Here is a 12,216-nt window from a genome sequence, read left to right as displayed (position 1 = left end):
AAGATTCTGCTTCAAGCCACTGCACCCCATGGCCCCGGAGATCGAACCCACCTCTCTGTCCCCCTGCAAGTAGGAAATAAATCTCTCATGTGAAAGGTGTGTAAGTGAGCAGGACCCTATGGGGCTTTCCTGGGACAGGCTCCTGCCCCCATATCCTCTGCCTGCCTCTTCTTTGTAGAAAAGCCGTAGTCTCCCAGGCCTCCCCTGAGTCACAAAAGCCTGGCTCAAGAATTAATGATTGAAGGAATGTGAACACATAGTGACAAAAACAGCAGTTGGGCCAGGAGAACTGTCATTTTATAGATGCTAAAACCCCCACCAAATGGAAGAAGTAAACTGCTTGATGACCATGAGCATGTTGTCCCCAGAGCTACAGGAGTCTGAGGATTGACAATGTTAACCCTTGTGACATGGCCCTGTTACCTCACCATCAGAGAATTGTGCGTGAGGCAAGTCACACAGCCCGCAACTCCCTTCCCTCACCTTGCCTTTAAAAATGCTTCCCTGAAGCCCATCAGGGAGTGTGGGTCTTTTCAGCATGAGCCATCCCCTTCTCCTTGCATGGCCCGGCGATAAACCTTTCTCTGCTCCAAACTCCAACATTTCGGTTTGTTTGGCCTCACTGTGCCTCAGGCACATGAACTTGGGTTCGACAACAGGTGTACTCCTGGCACCTGGAGGTAAAAGGACACCCTATCACCAGAGATAGAGCATTCAGGCCAAGAAGCCTGTACAAACAAAACTTGTTACTTCTTGAATTTACTACCCCAATCCCAAACTCTGTTTAGTTAGATTCTTCACAAATTTCCTGTCAATTTCTCACAAATTTATTGTTTTTATCTAAAAGATATGAAAACTGCCTGCTTTGGCCACTTCTTAGGTTCCATTTCTATGAGACTTCTGTGTGCACGAATTAAAATTTGTGTTTTTCTTCTGTTAATCTGTCTTGTGTCAATTTTATTATTAGTCCAGCCACAAGAACTCAAGATGGATAAAGGGGGAAATATTCCCCTTCCTGACACACAGTAGTTTTAATTTCATTGCCATGATGAGTAATAATTTTGAGCATCTCTTCCTCTGTTCATTGGCCATCTTCCTATCCTCCTTTGCAAAGTGTCTGCACACGTCTTTCATACATTTTTCTACTGGGTTATCTTTTTCTTATCAATTTCCCTGCACTAGGTGAATGGACTCGATAATAATGCCCATGTATGTATAACATTTTATGGTAAATCAAGTCATTTACACATACTTGACTTCATGTGACGCTTTATACCACCTGGAAAAATAACATTGATGTCTCTGCTCATTTTCTTAAATTCCTCTTTTTAATTTTAAGCATGGCTTCCCAGGGGTTGCCCTGGGTGGTCAGTGAGTGATTGAGCTAGTAAGGCTTCCACCTTCTGCTGATGGATATGTGTGAGGGGGTGGGGAACACATTCAAAGTTTAGGCCATTAGCAAATCCGCCCCAGCTTTTACTTTTTGTATGTGCAAGGCCTCATGTGTGGCCAAGGATCAGTAGACTATGAGGGCCTGCTAGGTTTCTCATAAGCATGCATGTAGTTTTTTGTCTAAGCAGTTTCCATATCACCAAGAATATGTGGGAGCTTATCAAAGCCCATAATAGCTGTCATGTTCCCCAGATCTTCCTGTGAAATTTCTGGCTGGTCTGTCTGTTGCTTGCTCCAACCAGTATCACAGTCTCAAGCTAGCTGTGATGTTGGCATTCCCTGACTTATTGCCACCAAGATTGCTCTTGTTTTGACAATGTACCAAGCATGGATTATTCCAAATTTGCTGTCAATCAAGTCAACCCCCTGTGGCAGTGAGGCTGCAGGTAGGTCCTTACAACCTACTCTGCCCTGATAGAACCACTGGTCCACGCAGCTGAGGGGGATCTGGAAGCAGCTCCAGGCCAAAATGCCATAGACTCCCACCATTCTCACCAAGGTTTAGTGGATTTTCTTGAATAAATGCAACATTGTAAAGTTGACAGCATCCCTGAGCAAATTTATAAACCCAATGCAATCTGAATGAAAATATTACTGGGATAATCAAATGATACTAGTATTGATCTGGGGAAAAAAAAAAAAAAACCAATATGATAGCTCTGAAAAAAAAACCGTAAAGGAGACCAAAGTGGTGAAATCAGCCCTACCAGATAATAAAATGTCAGGAATCCAGACCCTTGCTCTGCCATCAAAAGGGCAGAAAAACTAGAAAAAAATGTTTGCATCTATATGATAAAAGGCTAGTTTCCTTTACATAAAAATAAGAAAAAGATAAACAGCATAATTCAACAATAAGTGATTTTTACTTTTGTTTTTAAACATTGCTTCAATCATCAAAGTGCAACGCTCTCTGGTAGAGAGTTATTCTGGGTTGGGGGCAGGGAAAGACACTGGATGGAGAGGTCATACTTTCCAGTTATTTTCTGGTCACAGAGTAGCAAAATAACCCCAAATTCCAAGTAGAATGAAAGGAGCACATTACTACAGACCCTTTAGAAGTTAAAATAATTATAAGGACATTTTATGAACTATTTTATGTGTTTAAATTAGACAACTTAGATGAAGTGGACAAATTTGTAGAAAAACACAAATTACCAAGACTGACTCAAGAAGAAACAGAACATCTGATTAGACCTAAGTCAGTAAAAATATTAAATTAGCAATAAAAAATAATCTTTCCACAGAGAAAGCCCAGGTGGCATCCCTGGTGAATTCTATCAAACATTTGAGAAAGAAATAAAAACAATCCTTCACAAATCTTTCAGAAAATAAAGGAAGAGGGAATACTCTCCAACTCATTTTATATGGCCGATAATATCTTGATACCAGACCCAGACAACATCACAAGAGACCTAGATGGAAGATACACAACAGACCAAGATCAACACAGTGACAAAAAAAAAATATTAGCAAATGAAATGCAGCAACTTAATAAAAAAAAAAACCATAAACCATGACCAAGTGGCATTTATCGCAGATATGCAAGGTTAGTTAATATCTGAAAATAAATTAATGTAATACACCATATTAATAGAACAAAAGAACAAAAATCACATGTTCAACTCAACAGGCACAGAAAAAGCATTTGATAAGCTCCAACACCTCTTTATATACAGACTCTCGATAAAACAGGAAGAGAAGGGAACATCCTCACCGTGGTAAAGGGCATCTATGAGAAACCTACAGATAACATCATACTTAACGGTTAAAGAATGAGCATTTTCCGTTAAAACTGGGGACAAGTCAAGAATGTCTATGCATTCTAATTCTATTCAATATCATACTTGATATTGCACTAACCAGTGCAGTTAAAGAAAGAAAAAGAAACAACAGGCATCCAAATTGGAAAGAAATAAACTGTCTTTATTTGCAAATGGCATGATCCTGAATGTAGGAAATCCTACACAATCTCAAAAAAGAAAAAACAAAAAAACCCTACAAGAACTAATAAGTGAGTTTAGCAAGGTCACAGGATACGAGTTCAATATACAAAAATCAGTCACATTGCTATACATTAACAATGAAAAATCCAAAAATGAATTTGAGAAAACAATTCTGTTTGTAATAGCATTGAAGAGAAACACTTAGGAATAAGTTGAACAAAAGAAGCACAAGTCCTGCACACTGAAAACCATAAAATATTGCTTAAAAATTTAAACATGACCTCAGTGGATGGGGAGATAGATCTTCTTCATGGGTTGGAAAACTCATTATTGTTAAGATGGCAGTTCTCCCCAAATTGATCTATAGATACAATGCAATCTCTATCAAAATCTCAGTAGGCATCTTTGTAGAAATTGACAAGATGATCCTTACGATTATATGGAAATTTAAAGAAACTAGAATAGACAAAACAATTTTGGGCGGGAAAAAAAGAGAATAACATTGGATGCCTTACACTACCAATTTCAAGCCTTATTAAAGGCTACAGTGATCATCACTACAGTTTTGTGTTGGTGTAAGGACAGACAAATTAATGGAACAGAGTAGCATGTCTGGATATGAATCCTTATATTAACGGTCAGTTGATTTTCAACAAAACTTCAATGATAGACTTTTTCTTCTTTTTTTTGTGGCCAAGACTCCCACTCCCACTTTTGGATTAGAGATTAATGTTGGCCGCAGGGAGGCTCGAAAGGATCCAAAGGAGGAGCTAGATTCCCAGAGCTGAGGTTAAGAGTGGATGAATGGGTAGAAAGGTTAAAGAAAAAACCTCTCAGAGATTCTAGCAAACAATTTGCTTAAATACATTTTAAACCTTCAGGGAGAATACCAACTGGCCCTGAAAACATTTCCCTAAAGAGTCTGCAACTCTAAAAACTTCTTTTGCAAATGTGGTGCTTGAAAGCAAAAGTATATAAATGTTTATCCCCTTTGACCCAAAAATCCCACTCCAGGGAACTGCATGACTCTAAGGAAACAATTCAAATGAATGTTGTATAGAAAAATTTGTAATAGTGACAAATTTGAAATAAACTCAAAGTCTAATAAATTATAGGACAAACAGTAGACTATTATGTAGCCATTTGTAAATGTGATAGGTGAAGAAACATGGCAGAGTATTTACAATGTAAAAATGAGTATCCATATAAAAAAAGCCTTGGAGGGAACTTTTCAAAGAAGTAGAAATAATTATAATGCTGAACTTAAGGAATATGAACATGTCGATTTCTTTCTACCTTTCTTTTTTAACCAGTACATGCACACATTTTACATAGTGCCCAAGATTCAGGGTGGAAGGGGACTATACGAGGGCATAAACACATACTTCTGTGTGTACATTCTCTACATCGAGAATTATTAGGGGTCATCTTGGAGGCTGGCTACCACACTACCATCACCCCTAACCTGGGATATTGTGGTCACTTCTTAACTGAATCCTTGTTTCTTGTCTCCTTGAAGTCTATTCTCTACATGGTAGCCAGCAAGCCTCTTACATCGTATCACGTTGCTCCTCTGCTCAAAACCCTATAACAGCTTCCTATAGAAGTAAAAGCCAGTCTTTACCCTGGTTCCAAGGCCTTACATCATCTGGCCCCACTACCTTTCCAATTAGTCTTCTACCACTCTCTCCTCACTCTATTCCAGCACAAATGCAAAGCCTCATATGCACTAAGCACACTTCTGCCCCGAGGCCCGTGCACTGGCTCTTTCTTCTGCCTGGGATGTCTTCCCCCCAGATAGCCACATGGCTGGTTCATTCAAATATCAGCTGCTCAAAGAGATCTATTCTGACTATCACATATAAAATAAAGTAGCACTCCTGCCACTTCTTGCCTATAGCACTTAATACCTACCTGGTTTCCTCCACTAGGATGTAATCTCCATGAGAGCAAGGGGCTTGCTTTGTTCTTGCTGAAGTCTCAGGATCCAGAATGGTGCTGGCACATGAAAGGCACTCAGTAAACATTTGTTTAATGACTGAATAAGCAGGTTAATGAAAGTGGCTGATAGTCCCAGCTCTGCCTGCAAAAATGCCCTGCTAATATTGTGAATTATATCTGTGAGAGAGAAGAGAAAGGAGGCAAGAGGAAATGGGCATATTGGTAGATGGATGGAAGAAAGTGAAGCTATTAATAAATGAACAAGAAAGGGAGGCATGGAGATAAATAAGGAAAATAACTATGTGATAGGAAGTAGATCATTCAGATTTGTCAGTCTATGAAATCTCAAAAAGGAACAGTTTAATCTGTAAGAAGAAAATTTCGTGGCATGTAATTATGCAAACTCAGTATAAAAGAACAGTTTATCCATGAGTTAAAAGGGATATACAGGCATGCTATAGTTTAAAATAGTAAAGGACTGAGAAAAGCTAGGTTGACGTTTATGAAGCTATGGTGGAAGTTTATCAGGGCAATGCTCTCCGCATGGGATGAATACTTTTGGGCAGCACTTGATGGGTGGACAGGATCTCCTGGATCTTGTCCTGGAAATTCTTCTCTGCTGTCATCCCTGCTTCAAACTCTCGGCGTTCCTCCTCCTTCTCCGCTTCACGGGCCTGCTGTTGGGAGCACATTTGCATCTGAAGTTGCTTCCTGTACTCCTGGGCTAAACTGGAGCGTCTAAGGTATCAGAAATGTCAAAGTATAAAACTGTCAAAGTAAGTATTTGGATTTATGTAGGCCATTACACTTAAAATGTAATTTTCAAAGTCAAATTAAAATTCCCATGAAAATCAGGGTGAGTGGGGAAGAAATAGATGAAAAATTCAATAATGTGTTTATTACCCAATAATAATTAAGACAACCTTAGAACAAATTGATTTTAGCGAGGGAATGTCTCTTCTTCATTCAAAATATTGACTGCTATGTGGAGAGAGCCCTTGGCCTCTCTCCATCCCCTCTCACTCCCCTCCAAGGAAGAAGGTAAAATGGAACAAGTTGTTCTGCCTATTTCTTGTCCGCTTTCTATATCAAAGGGGGCATATTCTCCCTGCAGGGGAGGCCTGCAGTGGTCTGGCACTGCTGGTGACTGGGTGGGTTGCTGGTGACTGGGTGGGTAAGTTTGACTCATTCTGTTCAGTATTAACTAGATGATTTCCTCCATATATAAGCCACAGTTAAAATATATAAGCCACATTTTTAAATTTATAGCGATTTTTTTTTACTGTGGTAAAAAACACATACTGTAAAATTTACCATCTTAACCATTTTTAAGTGTACAGTTCAGTAGTGTTAAGTGTATTCACATTGTTGTGAAGCAGATCTCCAGAACTTTTCGTCTTGCAAATCTGAAACTCTATACCCATTAAACAGCAACTCTTTTCTGTCCCCTCCCACCAGCCCTCGGCAACCACCATTCTACTTGCTGTCTCTATGAATCTGACTATTCTAGATACCTCAAGTAAGTGAGATCATACAGCATCTGTCTTTTTGTGACCGGGTTTATTTTACTTAGCACGTCCTCAAGGTTCATCCATGCTGTAGGACCTGACAGGATTTCCTTCCATTTTAAAGCTGAATAATATTCAACTGTATGTACATACCACACTTTGTTTATCCATTCACCTGTTAGTGGATACTTGGGTTATTTCCACCTTGGCTACTGTGAATAGTGCTGCTATGAACACAAGTATACAAACATCTCTTTAAGGTCCTGCTTTCATTTATTTTGGATTTATACCCAGAAGTGGGATTACTGGATCATATGGTATTTCTATTTTTAATTTTTTGAGGAAACTTCATATTGTTTTCCATAGCAGTTTTACCATTTTACAATCTATAAGCCACATTATTAATATAAGACTTTATCAGAAATAGAGATTACAGCATGCATACGCCTCTGTGTGGCAGATTCCATTTTCCAAAGACTGCCACAGTGATATCGCCCCCTCCCATATGCTCTTCTGCAATGTGAACCTCTACTCCCCTATCAAGAGGTGGAGCTTATTTCTCCATCCCACTGAATCTAGATGGGCCCTGTGGCTGCTTTTTTTTTTTTTTTTTTTTTTTTTGCGGTACGTGGGCCTCTCACTGCCGTGGCCTCCTGTTACGGAGCACAGGCTCCGGATGCGCAGGCCCAGCGGCCATGGCTCACGGGCCCAGCCGCTCTGCGGCATGTGGGATCTTCCCGGACCAGGGCACGAACCCGTGTCCCCTGCATCAGCAGGCGGACTCCCAACCACTGCGCCACCTAGGAAGCCCTGTGTGGCTGCTTTTTATGGCCAATAGAATATGACAGAAGTGATGCTATAGCAGTCCTAGATGTAGTCCTTAATTGGCCTGGCAGCTTGCTCTTCCTGTCTCTTGGAATGCTTGCTGTTGGAACTATCCCTCTCAAAACCAGCTACCACACTGTAAGAACCCCAAGCCACACGGAGAGGCCATGTGTAGGTGTTCCGGCTGGTAATACCAGATGAGATCCCCAGGCACAGTCAGTACATGCTACAAGCTATATGAATAGGTATCTTAGGTGTGCATTCCAGGTGAGCCTTCACATGAATGTAGCCCCAGCCAGCATCTGACTTGAACCACATGAGAGACTCCAAGCAAGAACCACCCAGCTGAGCCTTGTCAACCACAGAATCATGAGACATAATCATAACTCACTTTAAACCACAAATTTGGGAGTGAGTTGTTATACACCAGTAGGTAACTGTAATACCTTCTGCTCACACTACTTCTCTTATTTCTCAGTTGATTCAAAAGTTGGGCAGGGGCTTAGGACCTGCACAGAAGGGGAGAGGCAGCACGTTGAAAGGAGCGCCTCTGGAGTGTGGAGGTCCAGAAGTTTGGAGATGGAGAAACTGAGGCCTGGAGAATAAAATAGGCTGCCCAAGTTTGCACAGCTGCTGTGTGGCTAACAGGGTCTTGGTGCTCCTGCCGGGTGTTCGGCCTGAACCTCTGAGGTGGGAGAGCCAAGTTCAGGACATTGGTCCACCAGAGACCTCCCGGCCCCATGTAATATCAATTGGCGAGAGCTCTCCCAGAGATCTCCATCTCAACGCTAAGACCCAGCTCCACTCAATGACCAGCAACCTCAAGGGCTGGACACCCAATGCCAAACAACTAGCAAGACAGGAACACAACCCCACCCATTAGTAGAGAGGCTGCCTAAAATCATAATAAGGTTACAAACACCCCCAACACACCATCGGATGCAGTCCTGCCCACCAGAAAGACAAGATCCAGGCTCATCAACCAGAACACAGGCACCAACCCCTCCACCAGGAGGCCTACAACCCACTGAACCAACCTTAGCCACTGCGGACAGACACCAAAAACAATGGGAACTACGAACCTGCAGCCTGTGAAAAGCAGACCCCAAACACAGTAAGTTAAGCAAAATGAGAAGACAGAGAAATACACAGCAGATGAAGGAGCAAGGAAAAAACCCACCTGACCAAAACAATGAAGAGAAAATAGGCAGTCTACCTGAAAAAGAATTCAGAGTAATGATAATAAAGATGATCCAAAATCTTGGAAATAGAAGGAGAAAATAAAAGAAACATTTAAGAAGGACCTAGAAGAAATAAAGACCAAACAAACAATGATGAACAACACCAATAAATGAAATTAAAAATTCTCTAGAAGGAATCAATAGCAGAAGAACGGATAAGTGACCTGGAAGATAAAATACTGGAAATAACTACTGCAGAGCAGAATAAAGAAAAAAGAATGAAAAGAATTGAGGACAGTCTCAGAGATCTCTGGGACAACATTAAATGCACCAACATTTGAATTATAGGGGTCCCAGAAGAAGAAGACAAAAAGAAAGGGACTGAGAAAATATTTGAAGAGATTATAGTTTAAAACTTCCCTAACATGGGAAACGAAATAGCCAATCAAGTCCAGGAAGCACAAAGAGTCCAACAGAGAATAATTCCAAGGAGAAACATGCCAAGACACATATTAATCAAACTATCAAAAATTAAATACAAAGAAAAAATATTAAAAGCAGCAAGGGAAAAGTAACAAATAACATACAAGGGAATCCCCATAAGGTTAACACCTGATCTTTCAGCAGAAACTCTGCAAGCCAGAAGGGAGTGGCAGGACATATTTAAAGTGATGAAAGGGAAAAACCTACAACCAAGATTACTCTATCCAGCAAGGATCTCATTCAGATTCGACAGAGAAAATAAAACCTTTACAGACAAGAAAAACCTAAGAGAATTCAGCACCACCAAACCAGCTTTACAACAAATGCTAAAGGAACTTCCCTAGGCAGAAAACACAAGAGAAGGAAAAGACCTACAATAACAAACCCAAAACAATTAACAAAATGGTAATAGGAACATACATATCGATAACTACCTAAAATGTAAATGGATTAAATGCTCCAACCAAAAGACATAGATTGGCTGAATGGATACAGAAACAAGACCCATATATGTGCTGTCTACAAGAGACCCACTTCAGACCTAGGGACACATACAGACTGAAAGTGAGGGGATGGAAAAAGATATTCCATGAAAATGAAAATCAAAAGAAAGCTGGATTAGCAAGTCTTACTATCAGAAAATATAGACTTTAAAATAAAGACTATTACAAGAGACAAAGAAGGACACTACATAATGATTAAGGGATCAAACCAAGAAGAAGATATAACAATTTTAAGTATTTATGTACCCAACATAGGAGCACCTCAATACATAAGGCAAATACTAACAGCCATAAAAGGGGAAATCGACAGTAACACAAGCAAAGTAGGTGACTTTAACACCCCACTTTCACTAATGGACAGATCACCCAAAATGAAAATAAATAAGGAAACACAAGCATGAAATGATACATTAAACAAGACGGACTTAATTGATATTTATACAACACTCCATCCAAAAACAACAGAATACACTTTCTTCTCAAGTGCTCATGGAACATTATCTAGGACAGATCATATCTTGGGACACAAATCAGCTTTGGTAAATTAAAAAAATTGAAATCTTATCAAGAATCTTTTCTGACCACACACTATGAGACTAGATATCAATTACAGGAAAAAATCTGTAAAAGATACAAACACATGGAGACCAAACTTAATACACTACTTAATACACTACTTAATAACCAAGAGATCACTGAAGAAATCAAAGAGGTAATCAAAAAATACCTAGAGACAAATGACAATGAAAACACGATGACCCAAAACCTATGGGATGCAGCAAAAGCAGCTCTAAGAGGGAAGTTTAGAGCAATACAATCCTACCTCAAGAAACAAGAAACATCTCAAATAAACAACGTAAACTTACACCTAAAACAATCAGAGAAAAAAGAACAAAAAAACCCAAAGGTAGCAGAAGGAAAGAAATCATAAACGTCAGATCAGAAATAAATGAAAAAGAAATGAAGGAAATGATAGCAAAGATCAATAAAACTAAAAGCTGGTTCTTTGAGAAGATAAAGAAAATTGATAAACCATTAGCCAGACTCATCAAGATAAAAAGGGAGAAGACTCAAATCAACAGAATTAGAAATTAAAAAGGAGAAGTAACAACTGACACTGCAGAAATACAAAGGATCATGAGAGAATACTACAAGCAACTCTATGCCAATAAAATGGACAACCTGGAAGAAATGGACACATTCGTAGAAAAGCACAACCTTCTGAGACTGAACCAGGAAGAAATAGAAAATATGAACAGACCAATCACAAGCACTGAAATTGAAACTGTGATTAAAAATCTTCCAACAAACAAAAGTCCCCTACCAGATGGCTTCACAGGCAAATTCTATCAAACATTTAGAGAAGAGCTAACACCTATCCTTCTCAAACTCTTCCAAAATATAGCAGAGGGAGGAACACTCCCAAACTCATTCCACGAGGCCACCATCACCCTGATACCAAAACCAGACAAAGATGTCACAAAGAAAGAAAACTACAGGCTAATATCACTGATGAACATAGATGCAAAAATCCTCAACAAAATACTAGCAAACAGAATCCAACAGCACATTAAAAGGATCATACATCATGATCAAGTGGGGCGTATCCCAGGAATGCAAGGATTCTTCAATATACACAAATCAATCAATGTGATACACCATATTAACAAACTGAAGGAGAAAATTCATATGATCCTCTCAATAGATGCAGAATAAGCTTTTGACAAAATCCAACATCCATTTATGATAAAAACCCTCCAGAAACTAGGCATAGAGGGAACTTACCTCAACATAATAAAGGTCACATATGACAAACCCACAGCCAACACAGTTCTCAATGGTGAAAAACTGAAAGCATTTCCTCCAAGATCAGGAACAAGACAAGTTTGTCCACTCTCACCACTATTATTCAACATTGTTTTTTGGAAGTTTTAGCCACAGCAATCAGAGAAGAAAAAGAAATAAAAGGAATCCAAATCGGAAAAGAAGAAGTAAAGCTGTCACTGTTTGCAGATGACATGATACTATACATAGAGAATCCTAAAGATGCTACCAGAAAACTACTAGCGCTAATCAATGAATTTGGTAAAGCAGCAGGATACAAAATTAATGCACAGAAATCTCTTGCAATCCTATACACTAGTGATGAAAAAGCGGAAAGAGAAATTAAGGAAACACTCCCATTTACCACTGCAACAAAAGAATAAAATATCTAGGAATAAACCTACCTAAGGAGACAAAAGACCTGTATACAGAAAACTATAAGACACTGATGAAAGAAATTAAAGATGATACAAACAGGTGGAGAGATATAGCATGTTCTTGGATTGGAAGAATCAATATTGTGCAAATGACTCTACTACCCAAAGCAATATACAGA

At 39.4% G+C, this 12,216-nt stretch overlaps 1 protein-coding gene across 1 annotated transcript in view; it reads right to left on the bottom strand.

Annotated features, from left to right (window-relative positions):
* Positions 1 to 5,860: 5,860 nt before the first annotated feature.
* Positions 5,861 to 12,216, bottom strand: part of CFAP53 (cilia and flagella associated protein 53) — a 65,959-nt gene continuing 59,603 nt past the window's right edge. The window contains exon 8 of the mRNA XM_065890312.1: positions 5,861 to 6,074. Coding sequence (XP_065746384.1) covers positions 5,861 to 6,074 — 214 coding nt within the window. The remainder of the gene's footprint in view (positions 6,075 to 12,216) is intronic.

Source organism: Phocoena phocoena, chromosome 13 (assembly GCF_963924675.1).
Source record: "Phocoena phocoena chromosome 13, mPhoPho1.1, whole genome shotgun sequence".
Taxonomy (NCBI): Eukaryota; Metazoa; Chordata; class Mammalia; order Artiodactyla; family Phocoenidae; genus Phocoena; species Phocoena phocoena.
Note: the sequence above shows the minus strand (reverse complement) of the source record. Positions and strands in the feature narration are given on the sequence as shown.